This window comes from Setaria italica, chromosome III (genome assembly GCF_000263155.2).
Source record: "Setaria italica strain Yugu1 chromosome III, Setaria_italica_v2.0, whole genome shotgun sequence".
Classification (NCBI taxonomy): domain Eukaryota; kingdom Viridiplantae; phylum Streptophyta; class Magnoliopsida; order Poales; family Poaceae; genus Setaria; species Setaria italica.
This window is the reverse complement of record NC_028452.1, coordinates 31,365,406-31,385,680: the sequence shown is the minus strand read 5'-3', so window position 1 is coordinate 31,385,680 and position 20,275 is coordinate 31,365,406. Positions and strand designations below refer to the sequence as shown.

Sequence of the window (20,275 nt, the reverse complement as noted above, 5' to 3'; positions counted from 1 at the left end):
CTCTAGGGCATACCTCCAACATGCTTGTGGTGTCAACTTTGGAGTAGATGATGACAATGATGATGTTTCTGACACTTCCAATTCTTCTTTGACAGTTGAAGCTTCAATCTCCAGCTTCCTTGCTTCTACTAAACATCTTCCTTGCCTAAAAAGTTTTCTAGATCATCCACAAAGTTTTTCGGTTTGTTGGAGAGGTAGCCATCCATCTCCTGTTAGCATTAATGAAATAAAACACATATATATAAGAACTAGATTAAACTTTTGATTGAGATTGAACAAAAATAGAAAGATTAAAAGAAAAGACTGAAAAATCATGAACAAAAAAGTTGTATCTACAGATGCATAATGAAACTAGAAACTTGACTATTAGTTCCTCGGCAACAATGAAAGAAAGCTTGTTGATGGTAGTTAGCATGCCAATTTGTTAACCGTAAGTGCACGGATTAGTTGTAGCTCTCCCCTCAGAGTATTTCCCCAAGGTTTATCAATCTGTGTAACTTATAGCACAAGATCTATTTCAACTAGTATTGTTAGTATGAACTTGTTGTTGATGAGTGATTCAAATCCAATCTACTAAGCATATATAGACAGATAACATAAAGAGTAGAGGTAACCAATCTAGAGCAACCTAAACTATGCATATGTTGTAATTCTGAGCATGGATAGCAAAGCAAAATAGATATGATCTTAGTAAAAAGCATCTTTAAATCATACCTCCGGTCCGGCTCCCGAAAACCCCCACCTTACACAAGAAAGATCCTGCCTCTATCAACGTAGGTAGCTTAAGGGCACGATCAAAAGAATATGTTACACTCATCAGTAGATTAGGCATGCAAATTTGGTGACCACAACCACAAGAACACCCTAAGGAATCTATCATCGATCATAGATTGAAAAGCAAGCAAACCCGAAAGAACATAAAACCATAGAAGGAGATACTTGGATCGCTAAGAATATGAACACCTCTATTACTTCACCAAGAATGATTGTACATCACAAGATCATCACTAGGATCCTACCATGATATTGATGACTCCTAGCTCCAAAACTCCAGTATGGATCTTCCACGCATGGTGATCATGCCAGCCAGGGCTTAGCTATGCTAATCCTTAGACAACTACATGGCCCTAGGCTCTCTGAAGTGGTGTCCCTCAAGCTCCTTTAGCTTCTCTGCTGCTTCATGTCGAGTACATCATCTTGGATATGGGACTCGGTGGATTTTTAGGGTATTTATAGTCTGGAGAGCGCGTGGAAAAAATTGGAAGGTGAGGGGGCGAAGGAAAACCCTAGGCCAATCGGCCTAGCTGGGTCCAGGCCGATCGGCTTGAGCCTTGCTTTTGCCCTCTCATGTCCTACTTCGTCCCCAAGTCTTGTTAGATGCCCTGAAGTCTTATTTTCACTTGCATGTGGGTCTGTCACGTCAGTAGCTTCGGGATGACATTGATCTTTGATAACTTTCCAAATCTCCACTTGATCCTCTTTGATACCTACCATATCTTCATAAACTTAGCCCTTAAGTCATCTTCGAGGATTGCTTGCCAAAAACAAGCGCGAGAGGGGCCAGGAGACCGTGGGCCAATCGGCCTATGCCCTTCCTAGGCCTGCTAGCCTTCGTCTTCGTCTAGTTTGTTTCTTGTTTCAAGCTTTATCCAAAAATACACTTTTAGGTCCAATTTCTTAGGAAAATAGAATATCCTCCAAAAAATGGTGCACATGTGAAAATGACCAGTTTATTAGGTGTGATTGATAGTTTAGGTATTAAATTTATGTCATTAGTGAAGATAAACAGGGGGTGAAAGTGTGTCAATAACGAGCGTCAACAACCACCTCCATCTCCCCTACGGAAATCCCTACCTCGGTTCCCAAACCTTCATTGATCTCCACATCCTCTACACTGGTACACCCCTCCTCAGATTTCATCCTCACTGTTATGGTCCCCCCCCCACCTCTACACTCATTGAAACCTTGGGTCACATACCTGTAATCCACTTCCTCCCCTCGATCCATTCCACAGCGGTCATCTCCTTAGCGATCTCCCGGGCCACCTTTGTTGTGATGAGGATATCACCTACTCGGATACAACCATATTGGCAACTTTTGATTCATAGGTGAAACTATTCTTTGTCGTAATTGTATTTGATACATTTGATGAATTGATGCTACACCATGATGTGTGTTCATTAATATTTTTAGAAATACATACGTGGATCAAAAAGAGTGTTAAACACACATGAAAGGCATGGAGGACCAAAGAAGTTGATTGAGGACCAAGTTCAAGTATTCCTAATGTTCTCCACTAGGCCACCACATCACTTTTGACCCAAGGCAAGAAAGAGATCAAATCCAACACGTTTTGGGTCTGGATTCGGACTACAACATTGTGCCAACTTGCAATGGCTCCCACGATCTCATCCAAACTCCGTTTTGGGAGTTCAAGTACTCCATGGAATCCTTATGAAGTCTATTTTCATATGGATCTAGAATCATATCCATACCATTCCTAACACAGCCACAATAATAAAATTACTACAAATAGTTTTTCTATCAAAGGTGATGCATCGCCTTATTTTGGTCCAATGGGCCGTGTATCAAGTTGGGTCCATTAGGGACTTATCCTAGGGTTAGATCATGACCCCAACACCCTGGTGCTCATCCTCCCACATTCATATACCCCTTAGCCACCACCAGGAACACTCAGTTTTTGTTTTGTTAAAAGTTTAGCCATTGCTACTTCCATGTAGACGCGTGTGTCAACTAGACCATCCGTTCTACTCGATTCAGAACCCCAACTTTTTGATTTCAGATTGATTTCCATCTCCATATTTGTAATTGAGTTGCTTGTTCTACTTGTTCTTGTTTCTTCCTCGATTGCTTGCAGGAATTACCCTAGTGGTTTGGTTGATCATGCTCCACAAGATCGTGGCGACCATTGGAGGTGGTGTATCGGTTGCTAAGGTGCAGCATCCTTGGATGGCTGTAGTCGGGTCGTGAACGTCGTCTCCATCCCCAAATCAAGTTATCCACCTTCTCTCATCGAAAGATTGGGAACAAACCCTACCGGGTTCCTATCGGTTGGTAATCAGAGTAAGGTTTATCGGTGAGAGACTTTCAATCCTTTGCTATTTTCATTTTCCTACAGTCCAGAAAAAAGCCAAAAAAATAGTAGATTAGTTTACCCATAATCCTATAAACCCTTTGAGCCTTTGCTAGCACTGCTTAGTTAGGGCTTGTTGAGTTTTTGGTTGCATTAGTTGTGTCGAGTTGCTGGTCTTAGTGTCTAGTCTTTTAGAGTTTCGAATTCTTATCACATTTTGGTCGCTTCCACCGTTACGCTGCTATTTGTTGATTTCATATCTATCAAGATTCAAATTTGGATCAGTTTGTCGTGAATTCCAAGCTAGTTGTTGCAGCTGTAATTGTGTAGAAAAAAGAAAGAAAAGAAAAGAAAAGGAGAAAAATTAGGAAAGGAAAAAAACAGAAATAAAGAAAAAAATAGGGGTTGTTCATTTTGTTCCTCTTTTCTTTTGGTGGTGCTTTGTGACATTCTTTGTGTCCAAGCTCGCGTCTCTAGCACAGTCTAGCCTAGGACCAGCATAGTACCGTCGTTGAACGATTACTCAGCTTGCTTTTGTGACTAATGTGGTGCTAGTATTTTCTCTTGCTTAAGCCCACCTACAGCTCCACATATTCGACTACAGCTTGAGAGGTTTTTGTTGCTGCGGCACCGATACACTTGGCTCCATGGTTGCAAACTTGTTGGTTGCTGTCACCTCCTGTTTGGCTTGGTAAGAACTTGTAAGGGCTTATTTTAACAACTTGAGTTTGAGAGAATTACAACTGACACATCCTTGTAGTTGATAGGAGGATACATATTATTTTTGTGTTTCTTGTTTTCTACTAATCATGGCAGGTGATACGAACATTTTTGAGCTATTGAAACTAGACCCTCAAGTCCAAGATGTCATTCAACACTTGCCATTATATGATGATAAGTTTGATCCTAAAGCTTACATTGATTGGAAGTTAAAAGTAGATGATGAATTTGATGAGCATGATCTGTCTGAGAAACAAAAGATTTATAGTGCCTCTAATGTTTTGACTGAATTTGCTTTTCTAGAATGAAAATACATTTGTAGACACAACAAAATTCTAGAATCTTGGGAAGACTTCAAATTTTTTTTTAGAGATGCATTCATTCCTGAATATTATGCTGATTATTTTCTTGCAAAATTAGACAATTTGAGGTAAGGTAGTAGGATTGTTAAAGAATACTTCCATGATTTTAAAATTTATATCATATATGGTGGATTAGATAAATGCATGAAAGATGTTATGAGTAGGTTCATGAGAGGGCTCAATTCTTAAATTCAAACCTTGTTAATTAGCAATTCTTATAGCTATATTGGTCAATTGTTTTGTCTTGCTCCCAATGCTGAAAAGGAGATTCTAGTATTTGTGAATACTTGCAACAATGATATGACCCATTATGTCCAAATTCTATCCGCTCTGCATGCTAACAAAGAGCAACTAATAGTGGAACCAACTGCTGATTTTCCTTTGTCAGAAAATGTACTTGTTGTTCCTTATGATAAATAGGACTTGTGTGCTGATGATTCTCTTAATCCTATGCCACAAGTAGTGAATAAGTGTGATACTTTTAGTTTGGAACCATACAAATGTGCTAATGATAAGCTTTTTCATCCGATTACTTGTGCACAAGATGAACTGAATTTACTATCCTCTTTAAATACTTTGGGTTATATTGAATTTTATATTCTATGTAATCTAAATTGTCTAAAAAAGAAACTTAAATTTGATTCTGATTTGCCAAGTTTTAATTATTGTTCGCTTCATCCAATTGGCAAATATGACAACAAAGGAGAATATTTGGTGCATAAAGTTTATATTTGCTCTAATCTAAAATATCCTTTTGGGCAACAATACCATGATCAAATAGGGGCCTGCACTAACACTAATAATATCTTGCAAAAATTTTCTAATTTTTCCCATATGCAACAGGGTAAGCCTAACGAAGGGAGCATTGCTGGTTGTGACCGTGCAACATAGCTGTCGCTCTGTATTCCAACATCAAAGCAAGCACCTTTGAATGCCGTTGGAGCAAATCAAGGATGACTTACAACCAAGAAGGGGAGAATAACGAGGACATCACCTACTCGAATACAACCATATTGGCAACTTTTGATTCATAGGTGAAACAATTCTTTATCATGATTGTATTTGATACATTTGATGAATTGATGCTACACCATGATGTGTGTTCATTAACATTTTTAGAAATACATACGTGGATCAAAAAGAATGTTAAACACATATGGAAGGCATGGAGGACCAAAGAAGTTGATTGGGGACCAAGTCTAAGTAATCCCAATGTCCTCCACCAGGCCACCACGTCACTTTTGGCCCAAGGAAAGAAAGAGATCAAATCCAACACGTTTTGGGTCTGGATTCGGACTGCAGCATTGTGCCAACTTGTGACGGCCGCCACGATCTCATCCGGACTCCGTTTTGGGCGTTCAAGTACTCCTTGGAATCCCACCAGGCCACCACGTCACTTTTGGCCCAAGGAAAGAAAGAGATTAAATCCAACACGTTTTGGGTCTGGATTCGGACTGCAGAATCGTGCCAACTTGTGACGGCCGCCAAGATCTCATCCGGACTCCGTTTTGGGCGTTCAAGTACTCCTTGGAATCCTTCTGAAGTCTATTTTTATATACATCCAGACTCATGTTCATATATTTCCTGAAGGGACCGCAATGATCAAATTACTACTAAAAGGTTTTTCTATCAAAGGTGTTGCGTCGCCTTATTTTGGCCCAATGGGCCGTGTATCAAGTTGGGTCCATTAGGAACTCATCCTAGGATTGGATCACGACCCCAACACCCTGGTGGTCATCCTCCCACATTCATATACCCCTTAGCCGCCACCATGAACACTCGGATTTTGTTTTGTTGAAAGTTTAGCCATTGCTACTTCCTTGTAGACGCGTGTGTCGACTAGACCATCCGTTCTACTCGATTCAGAACATCAACTTTTTGATTTTAGATTGGTTTCCATCTCCATATTTGCAATTGAGTTTCTTGTTCTACTTGTTCTTACTTGTTCCTTGATTGCTTGCAAGAATTACCCTAGTGGTTTGGTTGATCGTGCTCCACAAGATCGCGGCGACCATTGGAGGTGGTATATCGGTTGCTAAGGCGCAGCATCCTTGGATGGTTGTAGTCGGACCGTGAACATCGTCTCCATCCCCAAATTGAGTTATCCACCTTCTCTCATCGAAAGATTGGGAACAAACCCTAGCGGGTTCCTATCATGTTGTTTCCCCATCGGTCGGCTTCCCCACCTCTGTAGTGGCCTCCTCCTTGGAATGGAGCTATTCCTCCCCAATCCATCCCTAGGCGTCTATTCATCGTAGCTTCCACAAATGATGTGGAATCGGTGAATGTCATCTTTGTGTGTTGGATCCTCTTCGCCTCTAGCCAAATCTCCTCACCTCCGCCTTCCTCATTGGGACCCCCACCTCCGTCGCCTCTAGAACCCTAGACTTGGGGACCTAGAGCCATGTGGTGGACAGATTGTAGGAGTGGTTGAACAAGTCCGAGAGGTTGGACCCGAACTCCTTTGTGTCTGGTGAGTTGGGTCAGTTTGTTTGGGCTAGCAACCCATTTGCCTTCGTCTCCCTCCCACCAACTCTCTCCACCTTCCTCTGTCCTCCTGCTAGTAGGCACATCCGCCATGGATTTGAGCTCGAAATTCTTCCAATTGCTGCTTCAAGATTCTTCATCACTTCCTCCAATTCTCTATCCTCACTCGATGGCGTAGATCCCTTGAACAGACTCCTCCTAATTTCCTCTGCTTCCTTCTTTCTCTCCTATGATTTCTACCATTTTGATAGGACCCTTTACAGCTATCTTCACCTTTCACCCCTGTCCAGACTACCATCACATGATCGTGGTTCAGCCCTACCTCCATGCAAAATTGGGGTGCCCACTTTCATAGGGCGCTCACCGGTGAAATCATCCAACAATCCTCTACATCCTCTTCTCGGAGTTCCTCCATGGAAGGCCATCGTGAGGCGCCGACCTGGCTGCATTCTCCTACTTGATGTGGCAAAGTGCGATCATAGGCGGTGATCCATCGGGGGATCTCTCTCTGGGAACCCCTAACCCTCTCTCTTCACGCGGCGAGCAAATTCTGAGAAAAATCCCCGCTCATTCTCAAATTCGTCACCAAAACTTTGAGCGAATTAGGAGAGATCGATCCTTAGCAGACGAACTGATTCCCCTATTTCTCTGAGGATTTTGACGTTTGATTCTGGGAATTCCTGAACTTTCTCTCTCTAGGGGAACTGGACTCTCTCAATCTCTCTAGGCTCTCTCACCTCTTAGATTGCTCTTCTACCAGTGCCAAGTAGATGATACATGATAACTTCCTTAGCCATTAAGAAAATAACATGATTAGTTCAAAATAAGAATGAGCATTGGAATTATTTACAACAAAGTTGATGGGTACGATGCAAATGTCGGTTTTATTTACAATATCAAGAAACAAAGATTGTTCCCTAACACCTCCACCCTCCTTCCTCTTTTTCAATCTTTGCCACCCCCAAACCACCTTCCAAGGAAACCCCAAACTCTGCAAAATTCGAGGTAAATTCCATGGGCGGCAGCGGCAATCTCACCCCACTAGCATCCCCTCCTCACCGTCATGCTCATCGGAGATCCTTCCTCCTGGTGATTGCTCTGCCACTACCCTATGATCTCACAGTTCCCAATTTGGAATGATCACTTTATTGAACTACCTGTTTGTCGAGGTGTAGAGTTCGCCGAGTACGTGGCCGTCTTGCCAGTTTACGATGACGAAGAATCCGATGAGTGCTCAGTCTACGACCACCCGAGGTGGATGCTCGACACTTCGGCCGGGAGGCGAAAGAGTTCATCAGGAGGTAACTTGATTTTTTTCTCTTTTTTTTAACAATATAATTGGTAGAGTCCGAAATTCTAACAATAAATGTCTCCGTTTCTACTCGTCTTTCCCAAAACCATGTTTTGGTGTTGAATTATGGTTTATAAAAGCAGAATGCAGCTATCGTCACATTACAGTTTCTAATACAAAGTACAATGATCGCATCTTGAACTTAATATTCTATCTGTTTATCAAACAACTACGATCTGTTTCAAGACTGAAATTTCTGAGTTTGTCAATTAAACCACCAAATCTAATTACTAGGAGAGATTAATTATCGGCAACTAACAGAACAGTGTTGCGATGTGCTAGTAAGACCCTAAGAAAGTTCACTTTATTAATCTTTTACTCAGTGAGTGTTTTATTAGAAACTTAGTCTGTGTTTTATTAGAAACTCAGTCTATGACCAGGTATGAGCCTGGGGATTGCACTGAGGGAGCTGGCGATGCAAAAGCTGGGGATTATGTCTTGCCTGAGATCACTACACTGCTATTAGTGGGCCCTAGAGGTGCTGGCAAGAGCACCCTTGTGAACCAAATTACAAGGGTCTTTGACAAGGATGATGACCCTTCTGCACCAGATCGAGCACAGGTGTCAGGTAAGGTTTTAACCTTTTCCTAGGTGCTGTTTCATCATGATGCGCGACTGTACTTGATTTTACTATTACTATTTATTTAGGAAGTTCAAAATCAAAGGGTACAGTCTTCCTTCGTGAGTATCCAGTTCCAAGGAAATCAACTGCAATATGTATTTATGATACACAGAGCTTATCAAGCAACCCACAAAAAAATTTCAAGACACTGCAGAAGTGGATGACAAAGGGAATCAGCCATGGGGAGATAGCGACGGGGTAAGCAGTTTGTAGTTTTATTCTCTTATCTTAGCCGAGGATTTTTTTTCATTTTCACCTAATGCTTCTTGATACCCAATTAATTCTACTTGAAAAGATATGTTTGAGTTAATTCCTTAATAGAAAACCATGAAATGAATTATTTCAAGAGCCTATTACACGTTTAGCAAGGGATCTACAATATTTTTATGTACGGTAATGCTAACCATCCTACGTTCGACGCGGACGGAAAATATCGGACGCTCAGGTCCACTCAAACGGCGTCAGGGCGATGGACCCGAAGTATCATTTCAACCAAGCTAGTTGCAAGCTCAAGTCCGATCGAGAGTTATCTATTTGCTGCAGTGCTGCATGCTGGGTTGCCCGCTATACTTTCCTCCAAAATTCTTCACTCCTGCTCTGCTTTCTCCTTGGAGCTCGCCACACCGGCCATGGTGGGTGCCGCGCCTGGACCTCGCCCCAACCCTGCCGGCTATGGAGGCCGTTGTGCCCCGAAGCTCGCCCCCACCCCGCCAGCCATGGAGGCACCTCGCCGTGCCCGGACCGCGCCCCCGCCTGGCCGGCCATGGAGGCCCCCGCGCTTGGAGCTCGTCATCCGCATCCTCTCGGGCATGGCCCCAACCTCCTCTGCGCGCCGTCCGCCGCCTCCCGGCATGGCGCATAGCGCGGCGAGGCTGTCAGTGAGCGAGGCCGGCAGCCATGGCGCGTGTGGCGGGAAGCGGTCTCCATGGCCGACGAGATCTTTCTGCATGTTGCAAGTGTATGTTTCACGTGTTTTGGATGTTTCAAAAAAATGTTGCAAGAATTTCATGTTGATGTTGCAAAGTAGATCTAGATGTTGCATATGCTTTGCACACGTGTTGCAAGTGTTTAACCTATCATATGGTGATTTTTTGTTTGGAAATGTTGCGGTGGGAAATTTTTTAATCAAAAACGATGTTTACATTGAACGATTTTTCGCATATTTTTCAATGTTGCAACCTCATACTTTCGATGTTGCAGATGTTGTTTTTGAATGTTGCAACGGAGCGTCCGATGGGAAAGTTCCCATCGGACGTCCGGGCGCTAGCAACTCCCAGTATTGCTTGGTACATATGCTTCATTTTCTTAATTTTCTTGTAGCCTTAAGATAGAAACACATGGCTCAATGAATTTATTCTGCACTTTTAGCAGGGATATTAATGAAGACAATAAAACTAAGGACATTAAATCATTCGGGAATCAATTCAGTTTTCTTCGTTGCCAGGAAGGTCAACATTGTGATATTTGTTGTTGACGGTGTTTCTATCCTTCAGGCAATTGAGAGTAACACGAAAGATTATATTGACATACTGCGTGAAACATTTATGTATCCATTCTTATCAATTGGAGGTAGTGATTGCTACTCCCTCCGTTTCAAACTATAAGTCATTCCAACTTTTTTGGAGGGTCAAACTATTTTATGTTTGACCAAAATTATAGAGAAGATCACAAAAGTTTATGACACCGAATAGATATACTATGAAAATATATTTAATGAAGAAACTAATGGTACCTATTTGATATCATGAATGTTAGCACTTTATTGTATAAGTTTGGTCAAACTTGAGATGCTTTAACTCTCCAAGAAAGTTAGAATGACTTGCAATTTGGAACGGAGGGAGTAATATATTGGAAAAAGTCTGATAACTCCCAATTGTCCATATCCCCCCCACACACAAAACCGGATATTACACATCGTAAACTATGTAATACCGTTTAAATGACCTCACATACACGTACAAAACCGGATATTATACACCCTAAACTGTGTAATGCTGTTCAAATGACCCGTGGTTCTGCCACTGTGGCATGCCAAGTTGGATAGGACCCAATTGTCAGTTTTTCTTTTTCTTTTCCCTTTATCCCCTTTACCTTCTCCCTCCCACCAGCGCCAAACCAAGCCGAGTAGAGCCCCGCGCTGGCCAAATTCGCCACGCTCCGGCCAGTTCCGCTCAATCCCCCGCAACCACAGCTCACAAGCCTTCTCAGCTCCCTCCTCGGTCCATCCACGCCGCTCACCGTCCCCGCACCAGCCGGGAATTTGAGTTTCCCCGGCCGCCATTGCCGCCGATACGAGCCCCTCCGTCGGTCAAATACTCCGGCCACCCTTCTCCATCCTCAAATCGCTCCCCCACAAACCATCAACACATTCTAGGCTTCACTCCACGCCACTCCCCTTCGAGCGCCGGTTGACCCTCGGCCGGGAATCGGCGGATTCCGGTCCGCCCGAGCCACCGCCGCCAGAAGGTCCACCCGCACGCCGACGACCACCTTCCGGCCGTCCTCGACCCCAAGCGACGCCTCAAATCGAACCCCAGTGAGCCCCTTCAGCCTTTGATCGCCTCCTCCGCCCGCACCTCGTGCCGCCGGCGCCGGTGCCGCCGCCGCTCCGCAGCGGCCGCGCATAAAGCCCCGCCCCGCTCGTCGCCTGCCATGCTCCGGCCAGTTTTCCACCCTGGAAAGTATCTAGATGTGTGCGCGTGCTCGAGGTGGTCCTGTAGGTGTGCTTCGCGTCGCCGGGAGGGCTCGCCGCCGGCGAGGAAGCCGGCGGTCAAACGCGGCTCCGTCGGCCTTGACCGTGGCCTGGGCAGGCTTGACCTGCCTTGACCGGTATGGGTCCCGTCCTATTCAGGGCCAGTTTGGCAGGGCTCCGGCTCCGGCTCCGTGCGCTTACCGAAGCACGGAGGAGCCGGAGCCGCACCAAACGGCATTGACCGCGGAGCCATTTTTTGGCACATTTGGGAGGAGCCGGAGCCGTTTTAGGCCTGCATGGAGGAGCCAAAAAAAGTGGCTCCGCGGCTCCGGCTCCGGCTCCGGCTCCGCACGAGGAGCCCCTCGCGAGGAGCCCTGCCAAACTGGCCCTCAACGTAGCTTGCCACGGTGGCAAGACCACTTCACCGGGTCATTTAAACGATATTGCATGCCACGGTGGCAAAACCACTTCAGCTGGTCATTTAAACGGTATTACTTGTTTAGAGTGTATAATATCCGGTTTTGTAGGTGGGGGTTGACGTGGACGGTTGAGGGGTTACGTAGACTTTTCACTAATATGTTTGATCTTCCTTTTACAATAGAAATTATTTTACTAAAATAGTTTTTTTCACATATATTGAGGAATAATATACATTTCGTTACTATCATACTCGTGTAACCGGTATGACTCGTGCTATGGAAAATGCATACACATATTGTTGTGTTTTTGCCATATATATCATTACATATAAATTATTGTTTTGTATTGTCAACTTGTTTTGTGGACATTGTCTTCCGTTGATATTTGAATGCTTAGTAGACAAGAATGTGATTATGATAAACATTACTGCAGATGATAAACCTGTTGTTGTAGTCACACATGGTGATAGACTATCGATACTACAACGTGCTCGTGTTCAAAACGAGTTAGTAGATCTACTAGGAATTCCTGTCCAGCAAATTTTTGATATACCAGGTACTTCATCATGGCTTGTATCATGTTTCAAACTTTTAATATGCAGTATTATGAGTGTACTACATCTGATATATTCTACACAGGATCTGATGATTACCAAACTGATCTGGCTATATTGGATATGTTGCGTTACTGTATTCAACATGCAGAGCAGAACCTCCCCCATTAAATTGAGTTATCTTTTAGAGGTTTGAATTTCTTCCCTGATATCATGGATCATTAACTTTTCTTTATGCAGTATAAAAAGTTAGCAGTCCCTGGTAGGCTCATTTTTTTTGAAAGTACATGTTAACGATATTCACCAAGTTTGCTTTGTTTTCTTTAGCTAACACGTAAGTAGGAAGTGTACATGTTGTAACTGTTAGTGTTGGGTCCGGATATTTTCGAAAGAATAACAGCAACACTGTTTCACTTTCATGTCATGTGCTTGTTGTTTGTCACAATTTATTTGTACCAGAAAATGTTAGTGTCACTATATCATGTAACACCATAATTTTCACTCACAGATATGTTAGATCATGCAGTAAAAAGAAAAAGAATTCCGTGGATTGCTACTTATAACAAAGCTCATGTTGGACAGGTGCGTGGGCGTGAAACTTCTAAGATTGCAGCAGAGCAGCTGATGGCCTTAGATGCAGTCATTGAAGCCACCATTATTTTCCTCGGCATCGCAATCCTTCTACTTCGGTTTTCAGATAAATTATTGCAATCGTAGCTATGGCATGAGATTAATTTGTTAATAAGAAAAACCAAGGAAGACATCTCGCCTTCTTTAGCTAGCAGTGTACACATGGTAGTGTACACCAATGTGCATGACTATGGCTATGCAAGACACTGAATCCTGTTTCTATCATATATGCTTGTATAGTTGTGTATAGGCCGGAGCCGGACGTGTTGTTAAGCACTTTATATTGTGTGAAAAGTTTTCCATGAACTGCAGGAGGAAGTCTTCTAATATCTGACGAGCCTTTCTGCAGCCTATTGAGCCTTTTACTCTAATTTCAGAGTCTGAACGACTTTCCACAAGATCCCACAAAGTAAAATGAAAATGTGTTAGATCCCTGTAATCCGTTTGGTGAAGAAAATATAATCCCGAAAGTTGTTTTTCTACAAAGGAATAAAGGGTCGGTAGAGATATATTAGCCCTGAAAAACAGTGCTCTATTTTCCAAAACAATATAGTACGGAAGTAAGACAAGAAATTTTTCGGAGCAACATCACTGGAGGTCTTAAATAGTGAAGGTAGCAACGTTAGCTTTACTTTTCATTCGTTGCTACAGTCAAATGTGACTTAAGGTATCTTAATTGCAATAAGGGATGCAACTCAACAAAACTCGCCCCAGAAACGCTCAGTTCCTCACATAGGTGACATGTCTCTGAAGCATCTAAATGACATTAGGGAAGATACTTGCAGACCTATTGATAGAGTTGTTCAATTTTTGCTGCTGCCAAACAAGGAGTTTGACATTCGCACCAGAACCACCGTTGCTCTGGAAACAACAATATAGAAGGTTCAATTTCATGAACAAATGAGCAAGAGATGATGGGTTGGTGTACATACCTCTTCAACCTTCCCATAGAGTGAAGCCTCTATCTGGGCACGATGCTAACCCATTTAGTTCTCTGCCTCATCTTTTGATTGCAAAAACCATGCCCACTTGGCTGTCTACTGAAACCACAGAAAAGTATATTTCTTTGCTTATGGTCTACATGATAGTATCTGTTGAAAGCTAACAAGACATTTCTTAATAAATGCTTCAGATGGAACATGTTTAGCTACTACGACAAAGGAAATAGAATTCTCAGCTTTTTCTTTTTCACTCAGAATGCTATGTGCAAATTTGTTAAATTAACTGACATGTGGAGATAGAGTTAGATGACATGGCCTGACACATAAAAGAAAGCACTCGACTATGGGAAACATGCGTAAAATATTACAACATGCCATAGGTAATGCCACAATAGATGTAGCTCAACATGGAAAATAGTTGTCTTCACCAAAATTGTAATAATGGATGGTTCAAATGAAAAACAGAACGTTCTCAAAAGAACTTCTGCACGAGGCATTGATGTTATGCTTAGTTTGTAATTAATTGAGCCAAAAACAAGATAATATTACCAGATGTAGCTGCATTTGCAATTTGCTGAGGATATTGCTTGGCAACCAACAATTGCTCGATTCCACATTGGCATATAACTGATCCATCTTTCAGCTGCTGGATGAAGGACTAGAATTCAGAATGAATAAAGCATGTGGTAGCGGCATCAGCTTGGCAGATCAAAGAACACTAGCTACGAAACATCTAAACCTCGAATTAAATGGAAGAGAAGTTATATTTTAATGATGCATCAGATGACCAATTTTATTCTTTACAGAGACAATGTAAGACAATGGAACCTAGAGGATATGGGAAATTAAAAGTAGAGCATTATAGCAAGAGCTAGATTATGGCAGCTATGCATTGACCATTAAACCATTTGTGTTATAGACGTAGAGAAGCATAGGAAGAAGGCAAATTAGAACACCTTGGAAGGACATCAAGTAAAGCACAGGTAACATTTCAGACAACCTAAAATGAGCATGGAAAATATCACATACATGGATGAAGTATAACACTTGAAAACAAGCCCTATCAGTTTCCCATTCAAATTGTAGATGAAAATACCCACTCAAAATCCAGAAGTAGAGCAAGTGCAAATCACCAGAGATGAATAAATGAGCAAGCAAACTCAGAAACTTCCAGTAGTTTCTGAACAGAACTATCTAGCGAGAACTTAGTATTATCTGAACAAATGCCAGACATAGATAGTCATATTCATATAGAAAGTTGGGGTTTGCATGTCATGAATTATTACACTGAATATTGATGCCAGTTGAACGATAGGCATTTGTAATTTTGTATAGGCTCATGTTGGGTTTCAGCTCTAGCCTACTCCAAGTTGCTTGGGACTAGGTGGATCATATTGGGTTTCAGCTACAGCCTACCCCAACTTGCTTGGGACTTAGCTTTGTTGTTGCTGTATTCTTTGTACCTTATCACATGAAAATAAGACTAACGAAATGTTTCCCAGCGATGCCTTTTAGCACTTGGAACTTTCTTGCATGAATAACCCTTTAAAATCCACAGATATGATGCCACACATATCAAAACTCAGTTGAAATTATTCATTATAACATGCATTTAACAAACTACAACTAACACCAGCACCTTTAAAAATGCATGGAAAAATTTAGTGCCCATCTGAAACATGAAGTGCTCAGTTGCCTATAGTACTGGAGCAGTTGGGAAGAGGGATCAAAAAAGCACTACATATTTCCCAACAAGAGAGAGGCAATAAGAAGCCAATGGTTACCACCACAATCAAGATAAAAATGCCACAGTTCCCTGTATGATGTATCATTTCAAAGTGCTCAGCAGAAGTCCTTTAGTTTAGTCTAATAGTTCCGGAACCAGTTTTCTCACAACAAGATGAGGCCAGCAATCCACTAAGAGCTGCTTGCAAAATTATGGTCGCATTTTTACATAATGACATGCAACAGGTCCAGTGGTGCATAACTGCATATCTAGAGGACAAAAGTTCATAAGGTTTAGAACGTTGTGAGACAGTTCGGTTCCTATCTACCGTTGGTGTTAAAGGGAGAACTGAACTAGAATAAATATGATAACATTAGATAAAAAGGTGTTATCCTACTCTCAAAATTTGTGTACAAGTTAAATTTGCACCTCGTATTTATTGTTCAACTTATGATCTTCCTGGTCCTGTACAATCAGGACATAAAATTATTTATCCCATTATATTCAATATGATTCAAGTGCAACAAGCAAAATACTCCAGCAGTTTCTCATTATATCTGGAACGGATTCACAAATGAATGGCAAATGTAAAGTTTGCCACAAGCATGTGAATTGAAAAGAAAAATGAAAATCGATACAGACCTATTATGGCACATAAGAGTTTGGTCAACTCTTCCAAATTCAATCCATTGTGTCTTTCTCCTTTTTCTCTCAGCGAACCCTGAAATGAAATTTAGATAAGTTCATTAAATACACGATCTTAAAAGAAAAAGGGTAGACTAAATACCACCTCAAAGACTCTTAAATATCACAGGAAAATGTGCTACCTTCATTTTCTGATTACAGAAGCCGCCATGCTTGTCCACACCTCAAATTGCTTGAATCTTGATCCAGTGCTCTAATAAAATTAATCCACTAAGATTCTCCTTGATCGAATTGACTTTCAAATTGGTTAATGAGTAGAATTGTATCAGGTTTGTGAAACACATTTCTAACAGTCTTGATTTGCGAAAAGCATTCTAACAGTGCCTAATTTGGTATGAGCAATGACTATAACCAGAATTTTACTAATAATTACATAAGAGATATGTAAGAATACCAGGTAAAAGTAACTTACGGAATCATCTAAGTTGTAAATGGATCCTTATGATTTGCCTTATCATACAAACCATAAGTCATCAGCATCTTCCAAGAGAATGTAGACATGCAACGAATGTGTTAGCAGTTAGCACTAGCAGTACATCTTCATGTGACTTGTTTTCCCATTCTGGTTGTATATAACAGGACATGCTTGTTTTACATCTCCAGCCACAAGGGTGGGAAGAAGTCCACGGATATGCATCTCATCATAAAGCTTTGAAATCTCTTTCATGTTACCGCATCTAATGTAACCTTGAATCAGCGTCCAATATGTAACATAATTTGGATCTACATTATTCTCAATCATTTGGTCAAGAAGCTTGATTGCTTCTTCCATATAATCGTGAATACAAAGACCATGAATCAGTATAGAATAGGTGAACACAGTAGGCTTAATACCATCCTCTATCATCCTTTGTTTTAACTTAAAGGCTTCAGTTATGTGACCATCCTTACAATATTTATCAATTAGTGTATTGTAGGTGATAGCATTAGGGGAGATACCCTTTGACTGCAACTTCTTAAAAAGACTAACTGCCCTTGATAACTCCCCAGACTTGCAAAGACCATATATGAGTGAATTGTAGGTTACGATATTTGGAGTGAGACCAACACTTAACATCTCATCCCTCAGATCAAAAGCTACATCAACAAATCCTGAAGTGGAACAACCATGGATGAGGCTAGAATAAGTGAAATTATCAGCAACAAATCCCTTGGTTTTTAGATTTGCAAACATGTTTTTAGCATCTTCAATCCTTCCCAATTTGCATAGACCAAAAATAACAATGTTCAACATTATTTTTGCAGAATGAAGATTTCCACCAGCAACAGTATCAAGTGCATTTGCTAATTTCCCAATCTCAAGTCTGGTTGCACTGATATCTGGAATCATGTCGGTATCTACAAGTTTTTGCAGCACCAAATTTGCCTCATCAACCTTCCCCTTTCTATAGAAACAGCTCACTAAAGAACTACAAATAAAAAGGTTTGGAGTCAGGCCTTTCCCTGCCATTTCAAAATACAGGTTATACGCTTTCTGCAGATCTCCCTCTTTACACCATCCAGCTATCAGAGCTCCATAAGTAACTGTGTTAGGAGAAAGTCCCCTTGTACTCATTTCAAAGAGTATATCGTCCACCTTTCCACATTGCTTAGCTATGAAGAGTCCAGTTATCAAAGAATTGAACAATTCAATTGAAGGAACAAAACCTAAAGTTTCCATTTCCTTCATAATGCGAATAGCTCCAACCATATCACCTGTCTTACAATAACCACTAACTATTGTTCTGTAAGTTATACTATCGGGAGGACATCTCGATTCCTTCATCCAGCCAAGAAGCTCTTCTGCTTCAAGCATCCTCCCAGTCTTACACAACCCGTTGATAACCGTGTTAAATGTAGTTATGTTTTTTGCTAATCCCCTTGCTAAGGTTTCCTTCCAAAGGTTCAAGGCCTTCTCAGTTTTACCTGCCTTGATGAAACCATCAAACAAAGTGCTACAACTAATCTCATTAGGTGCAACAACTCTCTTCAACATCAAGAACCACAGTCTAAGTGCATCATCAATCGAGCCAAGTGAGCAAAAACCTTTCAAAAGTGCATTATATGTTACTACTGTCACTGTGAATCCATTCCTTACCATCGTATCACAAATTTCAAAAGCCTTGGTCATCAAACCCTTTCTGCAATACCCATCAACTAGACTATTGTAACTGTATGTGTCTGGCCTCACACCAGCACCTTCCATTTCATGCAAAATCTTATGTGCTTCCACCATTCTGCCCAACTTGCAGTACCCATTGATGATTGTGTTGTACACAAACAGATTTACCTGGAGCCCAACATGAATCATCTCATTCTGTAATCTAACTGCATCCTCCATCCTTCCCCTTTGGCAGTAGCCATTAATCACTGCACCATAGGTGACTTCATCAACCGCAAGATGCTTATTTTTCCTAATCTCCCTTATGACATCCTCAGCCTCCTCCATCTTCTCCTCTTTACAATATCCCTTCACAAGCAAGGTATATGTCACTACATTTGGTGACAAACCCCTGCTGGGCAGCGAATCCAACACCCTTCTTGCATCCTCGGTCCGCCCCATCTCACTGTACCCATTCATCAGTGCATGATATGCCACCAAGTTCGCATCCACACCTATCTTCTTCATCTCCTCCACAAACTCGATTGCATGTGCCACTCCCCTATCCCTACAGTACGCCTTTGCCATGACCGCCACCGTGAACTCGTCTGGCAGAGTCCCGACACGCTGCATCTGCTCGAACACGGCCACCACGGTGCCCAGGTCCCCAACCTGCGTTAGCCTGTTGAGCATGCTGTTGCAGGACCGAACGGTGGGGCGGCACCCGAGCTTCCTCATTTCGTCGAACACCTGGAGGGCGCCATCCAGGTGACCGGCGTTGGCGAGCGCGCGTAGGAGCAGGTCGAAGGAGGCCGCGGAGAAGGTGAACTCCTTGTAGACCTCGACGAGGTGCGGAAAGAGAGGCGGGGCCGGAGGCCGAGGGGAGAGGAGGGAAGCCAGGAGAGCGCGAGCGTCGGCAGAGCGGCGGGCGCGGGCCAGGATGTGGAGCAGCTGGGCGTGCGCGAGCAGGGATGGGCGGGACGGGGCGAGGTGGAAGAGGTGCAGCGCGGCGTCGGGGTCGAGACGGACCCGGCGCAGGGCTGCATGGAGGAGTGAAGGGGTGAGGGGGCCGGAGGAGGAGAGGAGGCGGGCGGCGGCGGAGAAGCGATGCAGGAGGAGGAGGCGGGTGAGGCGGCCCAAGAGGGTGGCGTCTGTGGCGGCGTCGGCCGGAATGGGCGCCGAGGTGGAGTGGATGCCGCGGCGGAGAAAGTACAGCGGTCGGAGGCGGGGGCAGCATCTCTGGTTCATACGGCCGGCGAGACAAGTGGGGCGTGCCTCTTAGGAGGCGTGGCGGCGGCGGCGAATGGGAAAGCTTAAGAAGCAGATGGAGACGGGCTGGCGAGTGGCGAACGGAAAAGAGGAAGCGCAAGCGACGGCGGCGGCCGGCGAAGCGGATCAACGGAGAAATGGACGGAGGTGGGAAGCGGCGGCGAGGGTTTTGGGAGTTGGGCCGAAGCCTTCCAAAGGCAACCGAGGCTCTAATTTGGGCTGCGCCCGGTTCCATCAGGGCGACCGGAACGATGGTTGTTGGGCCGATTAACTATAACTGTTAGAATTTTTTATTTTTATATTTTTTTTATGATTTTACATAAATAAATAGTAGAACGAAAAAATTGTAAAAATAAACCTATGCCGCCGCTTGAAATAGTGGTAACAGGCTAACACCGTCTCAACTGGCGGTAAGAGGAGCTACCGCCGGGTGAAACGGCGGTAGCTCCCCGTACCTGCCACATTAGCGCGGAATTCCGCTTACCACCCTCCCATCCGGCAGGCCGCACATAGATTCTAGCGGTGCAGGGGACGAGGCTGTTCTGCCGTTCGAGACGACGGTAGCAAGCCCCGTCATTTGAACCAGCGGAAGCGGGAAAAGCTACCACTAGTTCAAACGGCGG

The 20,275-nt window shown here is 43.1% G+C and overlaps 1 protein-coding gene and 1 pseudogene across 6 annotated transcripts; one reads left to right on the top strand and one right to left on the bottom strand.

Annotated features, from left to right (window-relative positions):
• The first annotated feature begins 7,677 nt into the window (after window positions 1–7,677).
• LOC101780791 lies at window positions 7,678–13,207 on the top strand (annotated as a pseudogene).
• A 233-nt stretch (window positions 13,208–13,440) lies between these two features.
• Window positions 13,441–19,827, bottom strand: LOC101780389 (putative pentatricopeptide repeat-containing protein At1g19290). 6 transcript variants are annotated; one of them, XM_022824746.1, is made up of 6 exons: window positions 16,716–19,827; window positions 16,426–16,538; window positions 16,241–16,319; window positions 14,422–14,515; window positions 13,864–13,968; window positions 13,441–13,792 (listed from the first exon to the last, which is right to left on the bottom strand). In XM_022824746.1, exon 1 carries the CDS (start codon window positions 19,629–19,631, stop codon window positions 16,830–16,832), a length of 2,802 nt encoding a protein of 933 aa, XP_022680481.1. In that variant the 5' UTR covers window positions 19,632–19,827; the 3' UTR covers window positions 13,441–13,792; window positions 13,864–13,968; window positions 14,422–14,515; window positions 16,241–16,319; window positions 16,426–16,538; window positions 16,716–16,829. The 6 variants fall into 6 exon arrangements, with proteins under 6 accessions (XP_022680481.1, XP_012699840.1, XP_022680482.1 ...); XM_012844386.2 differs by having other exon boundaries at window positions 14,422–14,530; window positions 16,426–16,496; XM_022824747.1 differs by having other exon boundaries at window positions 13,864–13,971; window positions 14,422–14,518; window positions 16,426–16,496.
• Window positions 19,828–20,275: the final 448 nt, after the last annotated feature.